General features: G+C 47.6%; 1 protein-coding gene across 1 annotated transcript in view; it reads left to right on the forward strand.

The window, feature by feature from the left end:
• LOC134395670 (uncharacterized) overlaps window positions 1–25,409 on the forward strand; it is a 45,887-nt gene extending 20,478 nt beyond the window's left edge. The window contains exons 6-14 of the mRNA XM_063121832.1: window positions 4,998–5,002; window positions 7,007–7,479; window positions 9,381–9,507; window positions 10,476–10,579; window positions 12,421–12,547; window positions 15,808–16,602; window positions 17,625–17,759; window positions 21,459–21,503; window positions 23,207–25,409. Of these exons, the coding sequence (XP_062977902.1) occupies window positions 4,998–5,002; window positions 7,007–7,479; window positions 9,381–9,507; window positions 10,476–10,579; window positions 12,421–12,547; window positions 15,808–16,602; window positions 17,625–17,759; window positions 21,459–21,503; window positions 23,207–25,035 (3,640 nt within the window). The 3' untranslated portion in view covers window positions 25,036–25,409. The remainder of the gene's footprint in view (window positions 1–4,997; window positions 5,003–7,006; window positions 7,480–9,380; window positions 9,508–10,475; window positions 10,580–12,420; window positions 12,548–15,807; window positions 16,603–17,624; window positions 17,760–21,458; window positions 21,504–23,206) is intronic.
• Window positions 25,410–26,179: the final 770 nt, after the last annotated feature.

Here is a 26,179-nt window from a genome sequence, read left to right on the forward strand (position 1 = left end):
GGGTTGGCAAACATTCGTGTTAGTTGCCTGCTTCCCCCCTTCAAAAAAAAAATATTTTAAATAAAAACCTTGGAAATGTTAGGGCAGTCTTCTTTCTCCCTCATTCTAGCCTTGCTATTTCTATCCCCCTCTTCACCTCTAGCCTTGCCCTTTCTCTACACGCCCCCTTGCCTTGCTGTTTCTAGCCTATTTCTCCCCACCCCACAACCTCTTTTGTTCGCTAGCCAGGCCCTCATGGCTAGATGAAAAGGAGGACAGGGCTCCTGTATCTTTTAACAGTTACATAGAAAAGGGAATTTCAGCGGGTGTCCTTTGTATGCATGCAGCACCTGGTGAAATTCCCTCTTCATCACAACAGTTAAAGCTGCAGGAGCTATACTAGAGTGACCAGATCTAAAAGAGGGCAGGGCACCTGCAGCTTTAACTGTTGTGATGAAGAGGGAATTTCACCAGGTTCTCCATATATAGAAATGGCACCTGCTGAGATTCACTTTTCTATGCAACTGTTAAAGATACAGCAGCCCTGTCCTCCTTTTCATATGGTCACCCTACTCATGATGTGACTAGCCTCACCCTTTGTGGGAGCCTTTTGTGGTGGTGGCCACAGCAGTTTGTGTTTGTCAAATCCCCAAATATACCCACGGGTCCAAAAAGGTTGGGGATCCCTGATCTAGAGCTCCATCAGACGAGCGTTTTATTGCATGCTCATTACTGGGTGCTCACGGATTTTTGCGGGTCCCTCTCACAACGTTGTCTGCCTCCCGCACGCCTCCCGTCCCTTCTAGCCTTCTTTGTGCAACAAAAAAACACCCCGGTAAATCCGACTTATTTCTAAAGATGGAACTTGCCGTTGTCTCATGAAAATGCCCCACTGAATGGGCCACATGCAAATTGTTTACTTCCTCTTTCAAAAGAGGAAGTAATGAGAGACAAATGTGCAGGCGGAGAAGCGACGGTAAGCAAACGTGATTTCTCCCCGTGTGACGACGCTCCAAAAGGGCTCTCCATACGTCCAGAGTCTGAAATCACCTAGCTGGAGCTTTCTTTAAGTCAGGGGTAGGCGAGTTCCAGACTTTTTGGAGAAGCCCTCCGCGTCCCACCAGCGCAAGGTATACGCTATGGTGGGTCTTGGGAGAGGGCTTTCTCTGTGGTGGCATCTCGCCTGTGGAATGCCCTCCCTTTGGAGGCCCGACTGGCGCCAACGCTGACTTTATTCCGGCGCCAAGTAAAAACATGGCTTTTTAACAAAGCCTTTGATGGCTAAGTTCACCAAGCTTGCACACTAACAGTTTTAATTGGTTTTACTGCTTTTAAACTCTATACTGGCTTTAGCTTGATTAATGGTTTGATTTGTTTTTAGCTGTGTGTATTTACTGTTTTATATTGCAGAATTTTATCTGTACCCTGCCCTGAGATCCAAGTGATATAGGGTGGGATACAAATGTTTTAATGAATAAATAAATAAATGTTTTCTACTACAGCTCCCAGAAGCCTCACCAAACATGGCCAATGGTCTTGGATTATGAGAGTTACCGTTCCAAACATCGGAGTGCATTAGGTTGCCTTCCCTTCACTTAAGTCCTTTGGTTTACAGCTTCCTCGTCACTTCTGCCCTTTGTGGTTATTTCTCACTTCTTTCCTCCTTCTCTATTTTTTGGGGAAACCATTTTTGTGTTGCTTCTCATGGTTTTCTTCCCTCACCGTTCTTCCATTCCTTCTTTCCTTCTTTCTGGCCATTCCTATCTTAAACACCTCCCCTTCTTATTTTTCCCCTCTGTCCTTCCCAGAGAGCCATCCGCCCCTTCTCCCCACACACAAAACATTTCTAGCTTCCTCCTGCCTACTTTGAGGTTGGATCCAGCCTTAAGCCAGACATGATCTCTTCTCGATCCTCCCAGAGTGCAGGACACGGAATAACGGGCTCAAGTTACAGGAAGCCAGATTCCGGCTCGACATCAGGAAAAACTTCCTGACTGTTAGAGCAGTACGACCATGGAACCAGTTACCTAGGGAGGTGGTGGGCTCTCCCACCCTAGAGGCCTTCAAGAGGCAGCTGGACAACCATCTGTCAGGGATGCTTTAGGGTGGATTCCTGCACTAAATCCACAATGAGAGAACACATTTCAGGATGGTAGAAGGATGGGTTTATTCTGAAGGAAGCTCATTACATTCCGCCCACTTTGAGGCCTTCAGGCTACCCACCACTTATTAAATAATAATAATAATAATACATTTATTTCTTGCCCGCATCTCCATTTTGATTGAGGCAGGGAACAACAATAAACGATAAAATACATAATACTCAATTAAAACATAATATACATTGTTAAAAACATCCTAAAAACATTTTAAAAACATCTTAAAATTCCACTGGATAGGCCTGCTGGAAGAGATCAGTCTTAATAGCTTTTTTAAATGCTGATAGACTGTCAAGTAGACGAGTCTCCTCCGGCAGGCCATTGCACAGTCTGGGAGCAGCAGAAGAGAAGGTCCTCTGGGTAACAGTTGTTAATCTAGTTTTTGCTAGCTGAAGTAGATTCTTCCCAGAGGACCTGAGTGTGCGGGGCGGATTGTAAGGGAGAAGGCGATCCCACAGGTAGCCTGGACCCAAACCGCTTTAAAGGTGATAACCAACACTTGATACTTTGCTCGGAAACTAATTGGCAGACAGTGAAGAGATTTTAAAACTGATGTATGAGAGATATCTTCCAGAGTTCACTGAAGGCTATTTGAAAGAATCCCCTGAAGGCCTCAAAGACATTCTGGGCCAAAACGCACCGGGCTTTCTTAATAATAATGCAATTTTTCCAGCATCCTGAGACATGTTCTTGCTTTGTGGTTTTCTCTTAAGTATGACTTCAGTCTGGATCCAATGCATTATACGCTCCCCACATCAAATTTAGGTGAATAAGAAAAATAGATTGGTTATTAACTACCGTACCACCGCAATCTATACAGGTCTACTCAGATGTAACGCACTGAGGTTTACTTCTAGGTGTGTTTAGGATTGCAGCCTCAATGGATTAGCGGATGGGAGAAACATGGCATGTGGGAGGCCATTTTGGAGAAGGGTTCATGTGGGTGACTTCGAGAAAGGTCATCAACTGGTCATTCTGCTGCTTTTACAAAATTTGTATTCGCTTATATTGTTATTGTTTATTTGGCTTTTTAAGGTAACTTTAAAGCAACCTTGTACCCTCCAGAGGTGTTAGACTACAATTCCCAGAATTCCCAGCCAGTAGGGTCATTGGCCCAGAATTATGGGAGTTGCAGTCAAGGCTCTGATGGCTGGGCATTATGGGAGTTGCTGTCAGTGGCCCTTATGGCTGGGGATTATGGGAGTTGCAGTCAGTGGCCCTGATGGCTGGGCATTATGGGAGTTGCAGTCAGTGGCCCTGATGGCTGGGCATTATGGGAGTTGCAGTCAGTGGCCCTGATGGCTGGGGATTATGGGAGTTGCTGTCAGTGGCCCTGATGGCTGGGCATTATGGGAGTTGCAGTCAGTGGCCCTTATGGCTGGGGATTATGGGAGTTGCTGTAAGTGGCCCTGATGGCTGGGCATTATGGGAGTTGCAGTCAGTGGCCCTTATGGCTGGGGATTATGGGAGTTGCTGTAAGTGGCCCTTATGGCTGGGCATTATGGGAGTTGCATTCAGTGGCCCTGATGGCTGGGCATTATGGGAGTTGCAGTCAGTGGCCCTGATGGCTGGGCATTATGGGAGTTGCATTCAGTGGCCCTGATGGCTGGGCATTATGGGAGTTGCATTCAGTGGCCCTGATGGCTGGGCATTATGGGAGTTGCATTCAGTGGCCCTGATGGCTGGGCATTATGGGAGTTGCAGTCAGTGGCCCTGATGGCTGGGCATTATGGGAGTTGCAGTCAGTGGCCCTGATGGCTGGGCATTATGGGAGTTGCAGTCAGTGGCCCTGATGGCTAGGCATTATGGGAGTTGCAGTCAGTGGCCCTGATGGCTGGGCATTATGGGAGTTGTAGTCAGTGGCCCTGATGGCTGGGCATTATGGGAGTTGCAGTCAATGGCCCTGATGGCTGGGCATTATGGAAGTTGCAGTCAAGGCTCGGATGGCTGGGCATTATGGGAGTTGCAGTCAGTGGCCCTGATGGCTAGGCATTATGGGAGTTGCAGTCAGTGGCCCTGATGGCTGGGCATTATGGGAGTTGTAGTCAGTGGCCCTGATGGCTGGGCATTATGGGAGTTGCAGTCAATGGCCCTGATGGCTGGGCATTATGGGAGTTGCAGTCAAGGCTCGGATGGCTGGGCATTATGGGAGTTGCAGTCAGTGGCCCTGATGGCTGGGGATTATGGGAGTTGCAGTCAGTGGCCCTGATGGCTGGGCATTATGGGAATTGCAGTCAGTGGCAAAAGCCACACCTTTACCTCTTTGTCCTGTCCAGTCCTCTCCATGCATCTCCCCACCCACAACCCGAGGAACCTCCGAAGGGCAGGTCCTTCCCCCCACTCTATTGTTGCCCCCCTCCTTTCCTGCCTCTCTAGGAAGGAGAGCGCTGTGCCTTTAACCATCTGAGAACTGAAGCAGCAGCAAAGCGTTCTCTTTCTCCCTGCCCTAACAAACTTTTCACCTGCTGCAGCAGTTTATTTATTTATTATTTTCCTATCCTGCCATTTTTCCTCTTGCAAGGACGTAGGGTGACCATATGGAAAGGAGGACAGGGCTCCTGTATCAAGTGGGATTTCAGGCGGTGTCATTTTTATACACGCAGCATCTGGTGAAATTCCCTCTTCGTCACAACAATTAAAGCTGAAGGAGCCCTGCCCTTGTAACCAGATATGAAATTGGGCAAGGCTCCTGCAGCTTTCACTGTTGTGATGAAGAGGGCATTTCACCAGGTGCTGCACGCCTACAAATGACACCTGCTGAAATTCCCTTTTCTATGCAACTATTAAAGATACAGGAGCCCTGTCCTCTTTTTCATATGGTCACCCTATCCTTTGTGCCCCTCTCGCTGTTCCCATTAGGGGTGGTGAAAGGCACGCAAAGGAAGAGGGCAGGGCTCCTGCAGCTTTAACTGTTGGGATGAAGAGGGCATTTCACCAGGTGCTGCACGCCTACAAATGTCACCTGCTGAAATTCTCTTTTCAATACCACTGTTAAAAGAGGCAGGAGCCCTGTCCTCCTTTCCATATGGTCACCCTAAACTCTGTTAAATTTCCTGGAGGAGAAGGCTGTCAATGGCTACTAGTCCTGATGGCCATAAATGCTACCTCCAGGATCAGAGGCAATATGTCTATGTGCAGCAGTGGCTGGGGAACATGGGCAGGTTGAAGCAATGGGGCGGTCGCTGTGGTTCTCGGCCTATGTCGGCTTAGCAGTGCGGGGTGGCGGTGGGGGCGAGCCTCTTTCAGCCCGAGGCTTGAATTCCATTTCTGAGATGCTTGGGCTGAGCAGGGCCAGGGTGGTGGCATTCCAGCTGTGGGTGGGGCCAAAATACCAGCATATTTAAAGCTCTTAGGGAGCATAAAAAAAGCTTTAGGAGAGCCATTTCAATCTTTTAGAAGGTGGGGAGGGAGGGAGGGAGGGAGGGAATGAATGCAAAAGCTGAGAAACTACCGAAGGGTTGGTGGTTGTGGGGAAAGCCGCATGGCCTTCTGGGAACTCCCAGGTGTGTGTGTGGGGGGCTGTATTGGCCCCCCTAGGCTGGCAGGATTCCCCCCCCCGAGTCTGAAATTGCCCACCCCCAGGGCTGAAGTGAAGGAGATGTTTTGCAGCGTCTAGTTCATTATCCCCCAACCTGGTGTCCTCCGGTTATGTTGGGCAACGACTCCCATCAGCCTCAGCCAGCAGGGCTAACTGTCAGGGATGATGGGAGTTGTGGTCCAAAACAACGTGACGTCACCAAGTTGGGGAAGCCTGCTCTTGCGTCTTTATTTATTTTATGTATTCATTGCATTTCTATCCTGCCTTTTTTCCTCCAAGGAACCCAAGGTGGCATATATAATCCTCTCCATTTTAGCCTCACAACAACAACAACCCTGTGAGGCAGGTTGGGCTGAGAGTCATTTTTTAGGTGTGGTGACCAGAACTGTACACCATATTCTAAGTGTGGTCGCACCATAGATTTGTATAAGGGCAGTATGATACTGGCCGTTTTATTCTAATCTTCCTCCTCCTCTCCATTTTTATCCTCACAACAACAACAACCCTGTGAGGCAGGTTGGGCTGAGAGTCTGTGACTGGCCCAAAGTCACCCAGTGGGTGGCCAAGTGGGGAATCATAGAATCATAGAATCATAGAAAAGCAGAGTTGGAAGGGGCCTACAAGGCCATCGAGTCCAACCCCCTGCTCAATGCAGGAATCCACCCTAAAGCATCCCTGACATATGGTTGTCCAGCTGCCTCTTGAAGGCCTCTAGTGTGGGAGAGCCCACAACCTCCCTAGGTCACTGGTTCCGTTGTCGTACTGCTCTAATAGTCAGGAAGTTTTTCCTGATGTCCTGCTGGAATCTGGCTTCCTTTTGGACATCAGGAAAAACTTCCTGACTGTTAGAGCAGTACGACAATGGAATCTGTTACCTAGGGAGGTTGTGGGCTCTCCCACACTAGAGGCCTTCAAGAGGCAGCTGGACAACCATCTGTCAGGGATGCTTTAGGGACTAGAACTCGGATCTCCCAACTCCCAGTCCAACGCTTTAGCGACTGCACCACACTGGCTCTCTTTGGTCTGCTTTTCCTACATAGAGAATCCCTTGGTTGCTGACTAAAATTGTCCACATGACCTTGTAAAATATCTTCCAGGCGGCGGCTTCTTCTTCTTCTTCTTCTTCTTCTTCTCAACATCATCGTCGTCATCATCAATTTGGGGGGAGAGCAAAATTTCAGCAAAACAAAACAGAAAAGAGGGCGTTTTGTGTTGTTTTGATGAAAATGCCTTCTCAGCCCTGAGAACACATTCATTGTTTTCGCAGATGGCAAGCTGTTGGCTTTGCAAGTCTTAACAGCTGCGGACTCTTGCGCAGCTTTGGCCTGAGGAAAGAAATCCGAGGCTGAGCGAAGAGATCCTTCCGTGTTGTCTGTGGCTGCCTTTGGGTACGGAGCCCAGATGGAGGGGCAAAGTTCAGCTGGCCATGAGGAAGGAAGAACCCCGGAGGTCAAGGAGGCTGGGAACAGCGGGGAATTCTGGGAAAGAACGGTGCAGAAGATCCTGGGTGGGGACACCGGCAGCTCGGACGAACGGTGCCAGTGCTTCCGGCGTTTCCATTACCGGGAGGCCGAGGGCCCCCGAGAGGTTTGCAGCCGACTCCACGAACTCTGCCGTCAGTGGCTGAAGCCAGAGCGACACACCAAGACGCAGATCCTGGACTTGGTGATCCTGGAGCAGTTCCTGACTGTCCTGCCCACGGAGATTGAGAGCTGGGTCCGAGAGTGTAGGCCGGAGACCAGTTCCGAGGCGGTGGCCCTGGCAGAAGGTTTCCTTCTGATTCAGGCAGAGGACAAGGAGCAGGTGAGAATGTGTGGGAAGAGAACTGCCAAATTCCCACTCAGTAGCTCTGCTTGTTCCGGACATCACCCGGAGAAGGAATGGTTCGACCAGTCCTGTTTCAAGGCTGGCAAGTGCCCAGGTCAAAACCAAGAAAGTCCCAAGTGGAAAGAAAGAGAGAAACCAATCCAGTCCAAGGTTACACACAGGAATCTGAATAGCGCCGTAGGAGAAGGCAGGGGCGAGGTCAAAAGCAGTCCAGAGACTTTCACAGAAGTTAGTTGTGCCAAACGTCTTAAGCCCGTCAGGGAGTGTCCAGGAGCGTAGTTCACGAGGGTTGTTGAGGGTCCAGGAATCTGTAAAGTCCGGAGAAGCAAAGCGAAACACTGTAGTTGAATATCCATTTTCTGCAGCAGAGAGTCGGCCCTGGCTGAGTTGATTTATAGCTGGCTTATTAGGTCAGCGTGTTGCTCTTGCCTCTCTGCTGCTTGCATTTGATCCTATGTCGTTTCGAGGGATGTATTATCTCCACCTCCTGCGTTTGGGGGAGTCCAGGAATGGCACTGGAGATGCCAGGCTGCTCTTCCAATGGTCCCAGGGGAGTGCTGTCGGCCAAAGCTTCCAGCTCCCTGCTTGGCTCCAGCTGGGGCCTGCTGTGCTGGCTCTCCCCCTCCTCTTCCTCATCAGATGAATCTTCCTCTAGGTAAGGCATGACACAACCCCCGACAGGACAGTGGCTCTGAATGGGTGGAGCTGGCCTTCTTTATGGGATCACAATACACAGAACATCAGAAGGGCCCTGCTGGATCAGACCAAGGGTCCGTCTAGTCCAGCACTCTGTTCACACAGTGGCCAAGCAGCCGTCGGCCAGGGATGAACAAGTAGGACACGGTGCAACAGCACCCTCCCACCCATGTTCCCCACTGCAACTGGTGCACACAGGCTTATTGCCTCCAATACTGCTGACAGCACACAACCATCAGGGCTAGTAGCCATGGATAGCCTTTGCCTCCAGGAATTTATCCAACCCCCTTTTGAAGCCATCCAGATTGGTGGCCGTCACCACATCTTGTGGGAGTGAGTTCCATAATTTAACTCTGCGCTGTGTGAAGAAGTACTTCCTTTTTATTTGTCCTGGATCTCCCACCAATCAGTTTCATGGTTGGTTCTAGTATTTTGGGGTTCTAGTATTTTGAGAGAGGGAGAAAAATACCTCCCTATCCACATTCTCCACGCCATGCATAATATTGTACCCCTCTATCATGTCTCCCCTCAGTCTCCTTTTTTCTGAGCTAAACAATCCCACCTGATGTAACCTTCCCTCGTAAGGGAGATGCTCCAGCCCCTTCATCATTTTAGTTGCCCTTTTCTACACTTTTTCCAGCTCTATAATATCCCTTTTTAGGTGTGGTGACCAGAACTGTACACAGTATTCTAAGCGTGGTCGCACCATCGATTTGTATAAGGGCAGTACGATACTGGCTGTTTTATTCTCAATTCTTTTTCTAATAATGCCTAACATGGAGTTTGCCTTCTTTCCAGCGGCCGCACACTGGGTGGACATTTTCATCGAGCTGTCCACCACAATCCCAAGAGCTGTTTCTTGTTCAGTCACCGCCAGCTCATCTGAAGGGGTTTGTGAAGTCTGAGAAAAGGAGGGGCACAGCATTTACCGTTTGTAGGCACCAGAATTTTCCTCAGTGCTAGTTTTAGGAGTGCTTTTGGGGTGGTCCTGTTGTCGTCCTCTTCTGATGCCAGGGCTGAATGATTTGCCCCACCCCATAGATGACAGGTCAGCAACCTGGCACCTGTGAGCATCAAGGTTCCCTGTCCCCACTACTTTTTATTGATGACTTAAAAAAAAATTCTTACGGACAGCTGGAGTCTGACTCCGTATAAGGCAGCTACCTATGTTCCTGTTTCAGGTAAAGACGAAGTTACCCAAAGCAGCCACGGATTTCCCCAAGGCGGAGAGCGCTCCGTCAGACGCCACACAGCTGCCGGTGTTCAAGTGGATTGTGCAGGAGGGGAACGGGCCCCCCGCCTTGCTGGGTAAGGATCTGTGGGGCACATCCCGACACGGGTTGCCTTCTCTCGAATATGAATTCCATGTGCTGCTTCTGTGCTTCCGTTGAGCCTGCGAGTGGAGAATAAATCTATGGGTCAGATTCAGATTTAGGCCAGTGCAACTGGACTGGTGGGAGTAGACTTCTCCTGATCCTTATGGCAGCTTCTCCAGCCCCCTGAAAATGCTACATAGAGGTTCGGGGGGGGGGGGCAGTTGAATGGGGTGAGCTGTAGTTCAGGAGTGGGGCTTTTGAAATCTCTTCAAGAAATTGAGAGCATTACCTGACGGCTTGAATACGTGAAAATGACATGGTGATAAACCTTGGAGGGTTCCACTCTAAATGTATAGCCACGGCTCCTTTTGTGAACCAGTTGCGTCCTACTGACGAAGAATTATCGAAACAGAAACTTGTACCGGACTACTGTTTATTAGACGCTTTATGAAATTATTTATTAGATTCCAGATCCGACCAAGATGCTGTTCCTGTATAACCCGCCTCCGTTTCCTTCCTCCATTTATTGTTTTTACATTATTATTATTATTAAATTTATTTGTATCTCGCCTTTTGCCCAATACTGGGCCTCAAGGCGGCCATATACCCGTTCCTCATTCAAGAATTTCGAAATGGTGGACAACTAGAATAAAAGAATAAAAACAGAATAAAAGCACATTTTTAAAAGAAAAACATCTGTTGCGTCTCCCAGGTGCATAAAGTTTGGGATTGTAAGTGCCTTGGGGCAAGGACTTGTCTTCTGTGGTGCAGGTTGAGGAGGGGGAGATCCCCCCCTCAAAAAAAAAATTGCAGGGAGGCACTTTGTGTGAAGGGAACCTCTCTGTCCACAGAAGGCAGGTCCTGGATTCCAAACCTAAGGCCTTTCACTCAAAACAACTGTGGGTGCAAAGTGCTCATGAAGTATAAGAGATGTTCCCGCTGTTTTTCTCTCCCTCGTAGGTTGTGGAACGACGCTGGGAGAGAACGGGACGACACTGGAGGGTCCTTCTAGGCCTTCTGTCCTTTCTGGTGGGGTGGAAACGGCTCCTCGGCATCTAGAACAGGTACGGGAGGAATAACTGGGGAGGCGGGCAGGTGGCAGCTTGCTGGGCCGAGATATTTTGCTGCCTGAACTGATGCACAAAACGGTTCTGAGGGCCTTTTTTGCCAAGACACCTTCAATGAGGGTGACCCTACGGAAAGGAGGACAGGGCACTTGTATCTTTAACAGTGGCGTAGAAAAGGGAATTTCAGCAGGTGTCGTTTGGATGCAGGCAGCACCTGGTGAAATTCCCTCTTCACAACAGTTAAAGTGCAGGAGCCCTGCCTAGTGTGACCAGATACAAAAGAGAGCAGGGCTCCTGCAGCTTTCACTGTTGGGATGAAGAGAGAATGTCACCATGTGCTGCATGCATACAAATGACACCTGCTGAAATTCCCTTTTCAGTACAACTGTTAAAGATGAGCCCGGTCCTCCTTTCCATATGGTCACCCTACCTTCAGTGGCTCCCCTCACTCAGTGAATCTACCTCACAGCTGCAGAGCCTCATGACTTGAAGCCAAATCTGCGGGGGGGGGGGTCCCCCAAAGATACTTGTACTGAGTGATTTGAACCAAACTGTGCAGCCGTTTTGGGTATTTTGGCCCCACCCACCACTGGAATATGGCCTCTGAGGCCTACTCCAAAATGGTGAGGCAGGAAACTTTGAAATGAGGTGAAACAATAGGCAACGCAGCTGCCTTCCGGAAGGGACAGATATAAGGCCCTTTGAGGTTCTTAGGTCAGGGGGAGGGATGCAAGGAGAGGATAAAGAGGGAAAAGTGTGACTTTTAGGCAAAAGGAGAAGGAGGAGCACCCAAAATTTGCTTTGGGGGAGGTGGGAGGGGAGAGCTGGCTCCAGGTTTTGGAGGGTCCCTGGGCAAGTTACTTGCCATGGACTCCCTACTATCAGCTTCAGCTGATATGTCAGCTGCGCCCTTTCCTAGAGTCAGAAGACCTAAAGACAGTCGCGCACGCACTGGTAACTTCGAGGCTTGACTTCTGCAATGCGCTCTACATAGGGCTACCTTTGTGCCTACTCTGGAAACTTCAACTAGTTCAAAATATGGCAGCCAGGCTGGTCACCGGTACACCTAGGGGTGATCACATCACACCAGTCTTAAAATCTCTGCACTGGCTGCCAATTAGTTTCCGGGCAAAGTATAAAGTGTTGGTTATCACCTTTAAAGCCCTACATGGTTTGAGTCCAGGCTACCTGCGAGATCGCCTTCTCCCATACAGGTATTACCCAGAAGACCTTCTCTTCTGCTGCCCCCAGACTGTGGAATGGCCTGCCGGAGGACATTCGTCAACTTGACAGTCTGTTAGCATTCAAGAACGCTACCAAGACTGATCTCTTCCGGCAGGCCTATCCAGTGGAATTTTAGGATGTTTTTATAATGTTTTTAGGGTGTTTTAACAACGTATATTATGTTTTAATTCAGTTTTATGTATTTTATATTTACTGTTGTTCCTCGCCTCGATCAAAACAGAGAGGTGGGTAAGAAATAAATTATTATTATTAAATCTATTCCTTCCTCACTGCTTTTGTCACCGGCTGCTGCTCCTCTTTCTCCTCATGGCTCCTGTTTGGTTGCTTGGCAGGCAGAGAACCATGGAGCAAAAGGGCCGTGGCTTCTACTGCTTCTCCTCAACACCGTCATTGTCTGGGCCAGAGTGTGAGGCAGGTGAACAAAAAGGTTGCTGGAGGAGGAGGACTCGCTCCAGCAAAATGAGTGTCCTCAAATATCTTGGTCTCAAGCCGTTCAGAACTTCATACCAGTACCTCAGACCCGGACCAAATCACGGTCCTGTCTTCTTTTACGTTGGCCGTCAGGAGAAACTGTTTTCTTCTCCTTATTTCAGGGGCCGATGACATTTGAGGAGGTGGCTGTGTATTTCACGGAGGAGGAGTGGGCGCTGCTGGATCCAGGCCAGAAAGCCCTCCACATGGAAGTTATGGAGGAGAATTACGGAAACCTGGCCTCTCTCGGTAAGAACGAAAGAAGATTTCCCCCTGCTGGATCTCACCAAGGGCCTGTCTTGTCCAGCGTTCTGTTCCCACAACGGCCAACCAGATGCCACAAGCAGGACATGAGGGGGAAAAAATACCCTCCTACCCATGTTCCCCAGCAGCTGATAATCAGAAGGATCCTGCGTCTTTCTTATACTGGAAGTCATATATAGCCATCACGACTAGTAGCCGCTGATAGCCATAAAGCCATCCAAGTTGGTAGCCATCATTATTCTCGATTAGATTTGTATTTTTTTAAAATTTCATTTCATTTCTATACCACCCGATAGCTGAAGCTCTTTGGGAGAGCTTCACCAAAGTTAAAACCACAAGTACAGCGTCAAATATATGAACGCTTAAAACCACAATCCAAAAGTTCAACCAGAATAAAACCGAGCAGCGATGCAGAGATTTAAAAAACAGATTTAAAATGCAGGTTTAAAATAGCAGAATTAAAAGGCTAGGAAAGTAAATCGCTAAAATACTGGGGAAGTAAAAAGGTCTTCGCTCAGCGCTGGAAAGAGCACAATGTAGGTGCCAGGCGAACCTCCATAGAGAGATCATTCCACAGCCAGGGTGCCACAGCAGAAAAGACCCTCCTCCTGATAGCTAAACACCTCACTTTCTTTGGCAGGGGCTCACGGAGAAGGAGCTCTAAGGATGATCTTAGGGTCTGGGCAGGTACATATGAGAGGAGATGATTTTTCAGATAACCTGGCCCCAAGCCGCTTCGGGATTTGAATGTTAATATAGGGTGACCATATGAAAAGGAGGACAGGGCTCCTGTATCTTTAACAGTTGTATTGAAAAGGGTATTTCAGCAGGTGTCATTTGTATATATGGGGAACCTGGTGAAATTCCCTTTTCGTGAGAACAGTTAAAGCTGCAGGTACCCTGCCCTCTTTTAAATCTGGTCACTCTAATATAGCTCCTGCAGTTTTAACTGTTGTGATGAAGAGAAAATTTCACCAGTTTCTCCATATATACCAATGACACCTGCTGAAATTCCCTTTTCTATGCAACTGTTAAAGATACAGGAGCCCGGTCCTCCTTTTCATATGGTCACCCTAACACAGTGGTCGTTTCAAGAGAAAGCCAAGGTAAAATAATACGTTTTCAAGGCCTTTGAATTTATTTATTAAATTGTATTCCGCCTGATAGCTGACGCTCTCAGGTTTGTTGCTGGTTAATTTGTATTGTGTGGTTTTTATTGTTATATTTATTGTTGTTTTTATGCCATGGGATTTTATGTTCACTGCTTTGGTACCTTTGTGGAAAGCAGTATAAAAATGTTGTTGTTATTTACATTTCTATACAGCCCCATAGCCAAAGGTCTGGGCAGTTTAAATAATAATACCGTATTTCTTCGATTGTAAGACGCACACTAATTTCAGTACCACCAACAGAAAAAAAGCTTTGATTCTAAGAAATAAGAAACGCACCCGCGATTCTAAGACGCACTCTGTTCTTAGAGATGTTTATATGGGGGGAAAAGTGCATCTTAGAATCGAAGAAATATTATTATTATTATTATTATTATTATTATTATTATTATTATTATTTATTTATATAGCACCATCAATGTACATGGTGCTGTACAGATTACACAGTAAATAGCAAGACCCTGCCGCATAGGCTTACAATCTAATAAAATCATAGTAAAACAATAAGGAGGGGAAGAGAATGCAAACAGGTACAGGGTAGGGTAAGCAGGCACAGGGTAGGGTGAAGCTAAACAGTATAGAGTCAGAACAAACTCAATATTTGAAGGCTATAGGGAAAAGAAAAGTTTTTAGCTGAGTTTTAAAAGCAGTGATTGAGTTGGTAGTTCTCAAGTGTTCTGGAAGAGCGTTCCAGGCGTAAGGGGCAGCAGAAGAAAAAGGACGAAGCCGAGTAAGGGAAGTGGAGGTCCTGGGGCAGGCGAGAAACATGGCATCAGAGGATGATAATAGGATGATAATAATAATAATAATAATAATAATAATAATAATAATAATAATAACTACCACCACCTAAGTTCTAAGTTGTTATGGCTGTTTTATTGATTCCTGTGCTGTTTATTATTTTGCATTATGTTGTATTTTATCTATTTAAATGTATTGTATTGTATCTTTTTAACTATTATGTGGCATTTTAGTTTTTAAACTTTGTAATCTGCCTAGAGAACACTATTATAGGGCGAGTTAGAAATGTACTAAGAAAATAAATAAATAAACAAACCAAGTCTGGCTAGTGATAGGGCCGGCCCTGTCAACAGGGCTGACAGAGGCCCTTTCTACACCTAAGGATTATCCCAGGAAAATGGTGGGATCGTCCCTGCCTGCTCCCGGGATCCCCTGTGTGTCATTTGCATGCACAGGGATGAACCCGGGACGATCCCTGGTGGGGGAAAGGCAGGCGTAGAAACAGCCAGAGAGGGAAGGAGGACAACCTGGAGAATTAGAAGCTACACCCTTTCCTAGAGTCGGAAGACCTAAAGACAGTCGTGCACGCTCTGGTAACTTTGAGGCTCAACTTCTGCAATGCGCTCTACATAGGGCTACCTTTGTGCCTAGTCCGGAAACTTCAACTAGTTCAAAATTTGGCTGCCAGGCTGGTCACCGGTACACCTAGGGGGGACCACATTACACCAGTTCTAAAATGTCTTCACTGGCTGCCAGTTAGTTTCCGGGCGAAGTATAAAGTGTTGGTTATCACCTTTATAGCCCTACATGGTTTGGGTCCAGGCTACCTGCGGGATCGCCTTCTCGCGTACAATCCGCCCCGCACACTCAGGTCCTCTGGGAAAGGTTTACTCCAGCCAACAAAAACAAGGCTGACAACCATTACCCAGAAGACCTTTTCTTCTGCCGTTCCCAGACTATGGAATGGCTTGCCGGGAGAGATTCGTCAACTTAATCGTCTTCCGGAATTTAAGAAAGCCATAAAGACTGATCTCTTCCAGCAGGCCTACCCAGTTGAATTTTAAGATGCCTTTTTAATAATTTGCTGCTCTTAATAATGTATTAGTTTTAAATGTTTTAATTAGTTATATGTATTTTATGGTGTTTGTATTTGTGTTGGAGCCCACCTCGATCCAGAGGGAGAGGCGGGTAACAAATAAATAAAATTATTATTATTATTATTATTATTATTATTATTATTATTATTATTATTATTATTAGCAGCTCCTTGGGTTTGACGAGATCTTTGGTTTGTGCTTTGAACTCCTAACGGAACGTTGTGTTTATTTTCCCAAGCCGGTGATGGACAAGACAATGAGAATTATTGGGAGCCCTCTGTGATGACATCTCAACCCATCAAGCAGGAAGTGGGAGAAGAGACGTCTGGAGATCGAACAGAACCAAAAGAGCACGAGGGAAACGAAGCCATGAACGGGGGGAAGGTACCCTTTGCTTGTCAGGATGCCGACGTCCCTGAGCTCCTCCTCCCGGAAGAAGACTGCCAAGAAAAGAAAAGGGCCGAGTGTCCGGTGTGTGGGAAAAAATTCAGGTACCAGTCAGACCTGAGTCGGCATTTCAGAATCCACACAGGGGAGAAACCGTACGAATGTCTGGAGTGCGGGAAGCGCTTCAGCGACAGTGGGACCTTCGCTGCCCACCGGAGAATCCACACGGGGGAGAAACCGTTCAAGTGCTTGGAGTGTGGGAAATGCTTCAGTCGGAGTTACCACCGCACCACGCACCAGAGAACCCACAGAGGGGAGAAGCCGTATCAGTGCCTGGCGTGCGGAAAGAGCTTTAGCCGGAGCACCACCCTCGCCATTCATCAGAGAATCCATGCCGGGGAGAGGCCGTACGGCATCAAAGAGCTGGGGTGGGGACCCAACAACCCGTGGACTGGATCTGGGCCACCCCCAACGATCATCTGGCCCTTGGGGTCCCCTGCCCCTCTGGATGCTATGGGACCCCTGTTGCCTCCCTGGACCACCTCTTCTAACTGGCCTGCCTCTTCCGCTTCCAATGTCTGTGTGTACGAGAGCAACGGAGAGGGAGTTGGCAGAGAAGCAGAGAAGGAGACGCAGTCGCTACATGGTGAGTCCTCAGGCTGGGTGAGGGGGAAATTGTGTGGGTCAGGGAGTGCGGAAGGAGCGGAAAAGAAAAGGCCTTGGCTCAGTTCAGACAACGCATTAGTCAATGCAGTGGGGAAACTCCACTCAGTGGTTGAGTTTCTAGAAGGTGCTCCCCACATAACAAGTTCTAACTCCACCGTTGTGTGACTGTGGGCTACCGTGGAGTTGAGTAAAATCCATTAAGCTGATTGACAGTTCCTCCATCCTCTCTTCTCCCCCGGTCTGCCCGATGGTATCCCATCAGCCATTGCTGCAAAAGAACTAATCCCAGCAGGTCTCCTAGAGCGGCTCTCACTCCTTTTGCCACTCTTGCCAGGGAACTCTGTAGCTAGTAGTCCACTCAACGCAATGGGAAACTCCACAGACGCCTCCACCCAACACAACGGTTGTGCAGGAACTCTCCTCTGCTCAGCATGGATATTCAGCGTGGCGTGTTTTCCCCAAAAAACCCTCCACTGTGGGGTGGAGTTTTCCTGCCAGACAACACATTTCTCAACGGTGGTGTCATAGAATCATAGAATAGTAGAGTTGGAAGGGACTTTTAAGGCCATCGAGTCCAACCCCCGCTCAATGCAGGAATCCACCCTAAAGCATCCCTGACGGATGGCTGTCCAGCTGCCTCTTGAAGGCCTCTATTGTGGGAGAGCCCACAACCTCCCTAGGCAACTGATTCCATTGTCGTACTGCTCTAATAGTCAGGAAGTTTTTCCTGATTTCCAGCCGGAATCTGGCTTCCTGTCACTTGAGCCTGTTGTTCCGTGTCCTGCACTTTGGGAGGATCGAGAAGAGATCCTGGCCCTTCTCTGTGTGACAACCTTTCAAGTATTTGAAGAGTGTCAAAACTCCACCGTGGAGTTCTAAAAACACTGTTGAGAAACATGTTGTCTGAACTGAGCCCTGGTGTTACGCTGCAAGGGGAGGCAACTTGAAGGGGAAAAAACAGAGCTGAAACCAGGCCACTAGCAAATTTCATCTATCCTCCAGCCGCCGCCACCACCTCTCCAGAAGCCGTGGGCTCGCTCTTGCCCCCCTGGACCACTTCCTCCTCTTCCAACGTCTACGAGAGAGAGAAAGAGGGAGTGAGCAGAGAAGGAGAGAAGGAGACGCAGCCACTACCTGGTGAGACTTCTAGTTAGGGTGGGGGGAATTGTATGTGGGGTGGGGATGGGATGGGAGGGGGGGCTGAAAAGAAAAATGCCTTGCCAATGACTGCAAAGGGGAGGAAGCCCTGGAGGGAGAGGGTTGCAGGGGCAATATCGGGGGAGGGAGGGAAGCAAGGAACACGTCTGCAAGACATCATCACCATTATTATTATTATTATTATCATTTTATATAGCAATACTACAAACGAGAAGGATCTTGGAATTGTTGTAGATTGCAAGCTGAATATGAGCCAACAGTGTTATATTGCTGCAAGAAAGGCAAATGCTATTTTGGGCTGCATTCATAGAAGTATAGCTTCCAAATAATGGGAGGTACTGGTTCCTCTCTATTCGGCCCTGGTTAGGCCTCATCTAGAGTATTGCGTCCAGTTCTGGGCTCCACAATTCAAGAAGGACGCAGACAAGCTGGAGCGTGTTCAGAGGAGGGCAACCAGGATGACCAGGAGTCTGGAAACAAAGCCCTATGAAGAGAGACTGAAAGAACTGGGCATGTTTAGCCTGGAGAAGAGAAGATTGAGGGGAGACATGATAGCATTCTTCAAATGCTTAAAAGGTTGTCACATAGAGGAGGGCCAGGATCTCTTCTCGATTCTTCCAGAGTGCAGGACACAGAATAACTGGCTCAAGTTAAAGGAAGCCAGATTCCGGCTGGACATCAGGAAAAACTTCCTGACTGTTAGAGCAGTGCGACAATGGAATCAGTTCCCTAGGGAGGTTGTGGCCTCTCCCACACTAGAGGCCTTCAAGAGGCAGCTGGACAAGCATCTGTCGGGGATGCTTTTGGGTGGATTCCTGCATTGAGCAGGAGGTTGGACTCGATGGCCTTGTAGGCCCCTTCCAACTCTGCTATTCTATGATTCTATGAATGTACATGGTGCTGTACATAGTAAAAGAATAAAACAGCAACACCCGGCCACATAGGTTTGCATTCTAATAAAATCATAAGAAAACAATAAGAAAAGGGAAGAGGACACACCAAATAGGCTCAGGGGGCAATAAATCTAACAGTGTAAAAGTAAGAACAAAGTCAAGTTCTAAAAGCCGTAGAAGAAAGAAAAGTTTTCAATTGAGCTTTAAAAACAGTAATTGATCATCATCATCTATCTTTTCTCGCTCGTGGCCGTTTTTCTAGGTGGACATGGCCGGCTTTGCCAAATCATGCTGTGTTTAACTGCTTTAGAAATTTCCTGGCAATTGAGCATGTTTTAAGTATGACTGCTTTTTGGATGTTAGTGGGGAAGTGTTTTGGTAGGCCCCGTTTGCCGCGACGCAGGCTCTGAACACCAGACCCGGCCGAGGCTACTCCCTGCTCAAGCCAAGCACCACCGCTTGATACGCCTGAGGCAAGGGATAAAGCCCACCTTCCTCCAAACTATGTGAAGAAAGGGGTTAAATGGAGAAGGATTTCAATATATATAATAATGCGCGGTGAGTTATATGTGGAATGATCTCCCCGATGAGGCTCGCCTGGCGCCAACATTGTTATCTTTTCGGCGCCAGGTCAAGACTTTTCTCTTCTCCCAGGCATTTTTAACAGCATTTTAACAGCATTTAACAACGTTAAGTTTGTTTTTAATGGACCCCACAATTGTTGTTTTTAAATGGATACTGTTGTTTTTATACTGTTTTTATGTGTGTGTGTGTGTGTGTGTGTGTGTGTGTGTGTGTGTTTAAATTGTATACTTTTAATGTTTACTATTTTTAAATGTTGTAAACCGCCCAGAGAGCTTCGGCTGTGGGGCGGTATATAAATGTAATTAAATAAATTATATCTGCTGAGGTGAATGATTGTCAGAGTGGGTGCTGAATGTGTAAACTGAAGATGATAAATGCCAAACAGACACGTGGGCTTTTTGTGGTAGTTTAAAAACAAACAATCAAAATTTATTTTTAAAAGTTCATAAGCTTTGCTTCAACTAACAACGCTTAAAAAACTTTTTTTAAAAACCTTTCATACAATCCTGTCACTCATTCACATACGCGCTTTCCTTTTTCTCACACAATCGCTCTTGAACTTTCTTTATTATCAGTATTGAATTATATACTTCCACTACGTGCACACCACACTCTAAAGACACCACTCACTACACTGACTCTCAAATTTCCCAGAACTTAAGTACGCTAAACACAGAGAGCACTAAAGACTCTAAGCCAGCCTTCCTCAACCTGGGGCGCTCCAGATGTGTTGGACTGCAACTCCCAGAATGCCCCAGCCAGCTGGCTGGGGCATTCTGGGAGATGCAGTCCAGCACATCTGGAGTGCCCCAGGTTGAGGAAGGCTGCTCTAAGAGTACCTAAAAAGTCCCCCACAATCCCCTCAGTCCTTCCCTTATATATGACTCCTCCCCCTCCTCACACATTCTAACTCCGCCCACTCAGGCCAACATTCTAAAAACCACAGACTTATAAACTGCAGACATACCTTTGGGAACTGACTTGTGGGGTGTAACGCCACACCGTTCCTGAAGGTTTTCTGTAAAAATAAATAAATTGATGTGATGCCGGTGACTGATGTGAGTTAACGAAATAATTGTAACTTTTTTCTGTTGTCATAGTTTTTTAACTTCCATAGCCAGTGCTGTATATTTTTCTCTCTTTTCCGCTTCCTTTTCTACAACATTTTTGTCTATTATGATCATCGTCATCTCTTTTCTTGCTTGTGGCGGTTTTTCTAGATTTATTTATTTATTACATTTTTATACCGCCCAATAGCTGAAGCTCTCTGGGCGGTTCACAGAAATTAAAACCATTAAGATCATAATAAAACATCCAACAATCTAAAAAACCCAATAACAAAATACAATATAAAAAGCACAACCAGGATGAAACTACACAGCAGAAATTGATGTAGGATTAAAATACAGAATTAAAAGAGCAAAGTTTAAATTTAGGCGTTAAAATACTGAGAGAATAAAAAGGTCTTCAGCTGGCAACGAAAAGAATACAGTGTAGGCGCCAGGCGGACCTCTCTGAGGAGCTCGTTCCACAGCCGGGGTGCCACAACGGAGAAGGCCCTGCTCCTAGTAGCCACCTGCCTCACTTCCTTTGGCAGGGGCTTACAGAGAAGGACCCCTGTGGATGATCTCAAGGTCTAGGTAGGTACGTATGGGAGGAGGCGTTCCTTCAAATAATCTGGCCTCAAGCCATTTAGGACTTTGTATGTTAGTACCAGCACTTTGAATCGGTGCCAGATCTGGACTGACATGAACATGACAGGCTTTGCCAAGTCATGCTGCCATTTACTGATGATGATGATGATGATGATGATGATAATTTTACTGTAAATTTCAAGACACCGCCCAGAGAGCTTCAGCAATGGGGTGGTATATAAATGTCATAAATGTAATAAACAAACAAGAACATAAGAACATCAGAAGAGCCCTGCTGGATCAGACCAAGGGTCCATCTAGGCCAGCACTCTGTTCACACAGTGGCCAACCAGCCATCGGCCAGGGATGAACAAGCAGGACATGGTGCAACAGCACCCTCCCGCCCATGTTCCCCAGCAACTGGTGCACACAGGCTTGCTGCCTCGAATACTGGAGATAGCACACAACCATCAGGGCTAGTAGCCCTTGATAGCCTTTGCCTCCGGGCGTTTTAGTCTCAATTCCTTTTCTTATAATGCCTAACATGGAGTTTGCCTTCTTTACAGCGGCCGCACACTGGGTGGACAACAACAAACAAAAGGAAAGAACAGGTACAAAAAAATAAATATATTTCTTTATAATAAAAGAAATTTCTTATAAATGTATTTATTTATTTATTTATTTGGAGTATTTTTATCCCGCACCTCAGCCAAAAGGCTCTCGGAGCGGCTTACAATGTATCAGTAAAGAAGACAGTCCCTACCCTCAGGCTTACATTCTAAAAAAGACATGACACACAAGGAAAAGTGGATGGGAGGGAAGAGGGAGAAAATAAAAAGAAATTAAGGAGACTGTTTAGGCGGGTGGGAAGGCCCTGCTCCGTCCTCTCATCTCCCAATGGAGGGGCAAACCAACAGCTCCTTCTTCCCCACAAGGTGAAGATGTGTCAGGCATGATAATACTAGAATCTGGATCTGATGTGGCTCATAATATTGGAGCCCGAGGTCATCCAATAATCCTCCTCCTCTCCATTTTTATCCTCACAACAACAACCCTGGGAAGTAATAATAATAATACCGTATTTCTTCGATTCTAAGACACACTTTTCCCCCATATAAACATCTCTAAAAACGGGGCGCATCTTAGAATCGCAGGTGCGATTATTTTTCTTAGAATCAAAGCTTTTTTTTCTGTTGGTGGTACTGAAATTAGTGTGCGTCTTACAATCGATGGCGCCTTACTGTTGAAGAAATACGGTAATAATAAATTTATTTCTTGCCCGCCTCTCCATTTTGATCGAGGCGGGGATCAACAATAAACGATAAAATACATAATACTCAATTAAAACATAATATACATTGTTAGAGACATCCTAAAAACATTTTAAAAACATCTTAAAATTCCACTGAATAGGCCTGCCAGAAGAGATCAGTAGGTTGGGCTGAGAGTCTGACTGGCCCAAAGTCACCCAGTGGGTTTCCATGGCTGAGTGAGGACTAGAACCCGGATATCATAGAATCATAGAATAGCAGAGTTGGAAGGGGCCTACAAGGCCATCAAGTCCAACCCCCTGCTCAATGCAGGAATCCACCCTAAAGCATCCCTGACAGATGCTTGTCCAGCTGCCTCTTGAAGGCCTCTAGTGTGGGAGAGCCCACAACCTCCCTAGGTAACTGATTCCATTGTCGTACTGCTCTAACAGTCAGGAAGTTTTTCCTGATGTCCAGCTGGAATCTGGCTTCCTTTAACTTGAGCCCGTTATTCCGTGTCCTGCACACTGGGAGGATCGAGAAGAGATCCTGGCCCTCTTCTGTGTGACAACCTTTTAAGTATTTGAAGAGTGCTCTCATGTCTCCCCTCAATCTTCTCTTCTCCAGGCTAAACAGGCTCAGTTCTTTCAGTCTCTCTTCATAGGGCTTTGTTTCCAGACCCCTAATCATCATGGTTTCCCTCCTCTGAACACGCTCCAGCTTGTCTGTGTCCTTCTTGAATTGTGGAGCCCAGAACTGGACGCAATACTCTAGATGAGGCAGTCCAACTCCCAGTCCAACACTTTAGCCACTAAGCCACACTGGCTCTCATATGGTATAAATTCATGGAGGTTAAGGCTGTCAATGGCTATTAGTCAAGATGGCTATGCATTAACTTTGGGATCAGAGGCAGAAAGCCAGTTAAGGACATAAGAAGCGCCCTGCTGGATCAGACCAAGGGTCTGCCGTGTCGTCCGAACCAGCCTTGCTTGCAAAAATAGACCCCCTTCGCAGTCAGTTGAGTAAATGCAGCTAACTTGTAAATCTGTTTCCTGTCTTGGTAGATCGCTTGGTGCCTACACCAGCGCCGACCAAAAGGAAAGTCGATGCGGAAGGCCGTGTTTTTAACGAGAACTGGACCGCCGATTATTTCTTTGTGGAGGTGCGCGGCAAGCCCGTGTGCCTGGTTTGCGGGAAAGCCCTTTCCGTCATGAAGAAAGTGAACCTGGAGAGACACTACAACACGATGCACGGCCAGTACGAGGCGTTTCAGGGAGAACTGCGCCTGGAGAAAATCGGCGCGTTGAAGAAGGATTTGAGCGCACGGCAGGGGAATCCCTCCAGCTCGAGAAAAGAAAGCGCCCCGCAAGGCGGATGCGCGGACAGCGTGGTGCAAGCCAGCTACGCGGTGAGCGAGCTCATCACCAAAAAGCTGCGGCCTCATTCCGAAGGCGAGTTTGTGAAGGAGTGCCTGATCGCCACAGCGGCCTTATTGGCGCCGGAGAAGCTGAAATTATTTGAGAGCGTGAGTTTATCCCGCACGACAGTGTCGGGACGCATTAGCGACATGGCTCAGGACACCGAAACGTCCCTGAAAGACTCGGCGGCGGATTTTGCCTTCTACTGCCTGGCTATCGACGAGACGACGGACATCACGAACACAGCCCAAGTGGCCATTTTTGTGCGGGGCATCAGTCGGGGCTTCGAGGTTCGAGAGGACCTGCTCTCTTTAGCGGCGGTGCACGACACCACCAACGGCAGCGATATTTTCGAGAAGGTCCTTTCGGCCGTGCACCGGCTGCACTTGCCGTTTGAGAAGCTGAGCGGGCTTGCGACTGACGGTGCTCCAGCCATGGTCGGCCCTCAGGAAGGGTTAGTTGCCCTGCTGAAGAAGGAAATCGATCACCTCGGCCTCAACCCGAGTCAGATGTTCGTGTACCACTGCATCGTGCACCAAGACGATCTGTACGCACAGTCCCCGCGCCTGAACCACGTCATGTCAACGGTGATCATGACCATTAAGTTTATTAAAAACCGAGGGTTCAACAGCCCGCTGTTCAAAGAGCTGTTGAAAGACCTCGAATCGGAGTGCGGCGACTTAGTTTATTACTGCGAGGTGCGCTGGCTGATCCGAGGGAGCGTGCTGCTGCGCTATTACGAACGGAGGGAGGAAGTGAAAGTTTTCATGGAGGCAAAGGGAAGGCCTGTGGCTGAGCTGAGTGACCCCAGATGGGTGCGCGACCTGGCGTTCATGGTCGACATGACTCAGTACTTGTCGGAGTTCAGCGCCACGTTGCAAGGGCCAAACCAATTTCTCCCTTCCCTCCTTTCGAACGTCAGGCTGTTCGAAGCGAAGTTAAATCTCCTGCATTTCCAGCTGGAAGAGGGCAACACGCTGTATTTTCCCACGCTTCAAGGGCTGAACCCCGAATCGACGTCGGAGTACGCCTGGGAGTGCGCAAATCTGCTCCAGATCTTTTCCGAGCGATTCCAAGACCTGGAAGAGAAGGAGCCGGAATTGAACATGTTTGCCACGCCGTTCAGCATCGACGTGGCCGAGGTCCCCGAACGCTTCCGACAGGAGCTTGCAGATCTGCAAAGCAACGGCGAGCTTCGGATGAAATTCGCGAGCCTGGAACTGCTGGAATTCTACAGACTCTGCATCGGCGCCGATGAGTTTCCCAACCTGAGGAGGCACGCGCTGAAAGTGGCCTCGCTGTTTGGAACGACGTACTGCTTTGAGCAGTTTTCGAAGCTTTCGCTCACCAAGAATTGCCGGCGTGCCAGGTTGACGGGCGCGAACTTGGAAAACCAGTTGCGGGTCGCAATATCGTCGGTGCCGGCCGATATAGCGGGACTCACCAAGGAAAAGCAAGCACAGGTCTCGCACTAAGGGACGCGGACGGGGCGAGGTGAGGATATTTCTTTCCTTCGGTAAGAAAAATGACGTAAAATGAGACGGTTCAGCTGGAGCAGATGAGTTCAGCCTTTTAATACATTTTGTGGCTTTTAGTCCTCAGCTCACACTCAACTGAACCTATGCAATGACACAATCTTTGCCCACTTTGGGTGCCGGCTCCGCCCTCAATTGACTTTAAGAACATAAGAAGAGCCATGCTGGATCAGACCAAGCGTCCATCTTGTCCAACGTAGCGTTCATTTTTTCTGTGGGGCAGTGGCCCGATGCCGTATAAATGCTCAGAGTGCGATCTAGACTTCACCGTACATAGGGTAGTATTCAATGTTAGTTCTATAGAGAGTAGGAAAGGAAAGGAACCTCTCGTGGAAGCACGGAGTCATTGCTGACTCTTGGAGGGATGCCAGCTTTCACTGAAGTTTTCTGGGCAGGCCTTATAGCGGGGTGGTTTGCCGTTGCCTTCCCCGGCCGTTATTACCTTTCCCCCAGCTAACTGGGTACTCATTTTACCGACCTCGGGAGGATGGAAGGCTGAGTCGACCAGAGCCGGCTGCCTGAAACCAGCTTCCGCTGGGCTCGAACTCAGGCCGTGGGGAGAGTTTCAGCTGCAGAAACTGCTGCTTTACCTCTCTGTAGACCCATTGAAATGAATGTGATTTAAGGTAGCCATGACTAACTTAAGCCTCATTCATTTCAATGGATCTACTCTTATGTAGGACTAACATTGGACACTACACTTATTTTAGTAAGGATGTCGAAAGTCTCTGAAATGTGTTCCATCTGCATTTCATGGATTGTCAGGTTCCTTTTGTTCTATCAGCTGCTCATTCACTGAATTGGATATTTTTTCCAATTTACCGAATTTGTGCAAATTCGCACTTGGGAAAGTGCGCAACCCCACCCCTAGATTTGCATTTTCCTGCTTTAGGCTATAAGGGAAATGCAAATTTTTCAGCTGGTGGTTTTTTAATGGTATTAATTTTTCTACGTTTAAATTTAAATAAAATTCTGGAGAGTAAAAAAAAAACAGTTGGCAAGTCTGTAGAATCCATTAAACTCAGGAAAATCAGGTTGGCTGACAAATCTGCAGTTCGGATTCATTTGATGCCATTGTGGATTT

The sequence above is a fragment of the Elgaria multicarinata genome, chromosome 3, assembly GCF_023053635.1.
Source record: "Elgaria multicarinata webbii isolate HBS135686 ecotype San Diego chromosome 3, rElgMul1.1.pri, whole genome shotgun sequence".
Classification (NCBI taxonomy): Eukaryota; Metazoa; Chordata; class Lepidosauria; order Squamata; family Anguidae; genus Elgaria; species Elgaria multicarinata.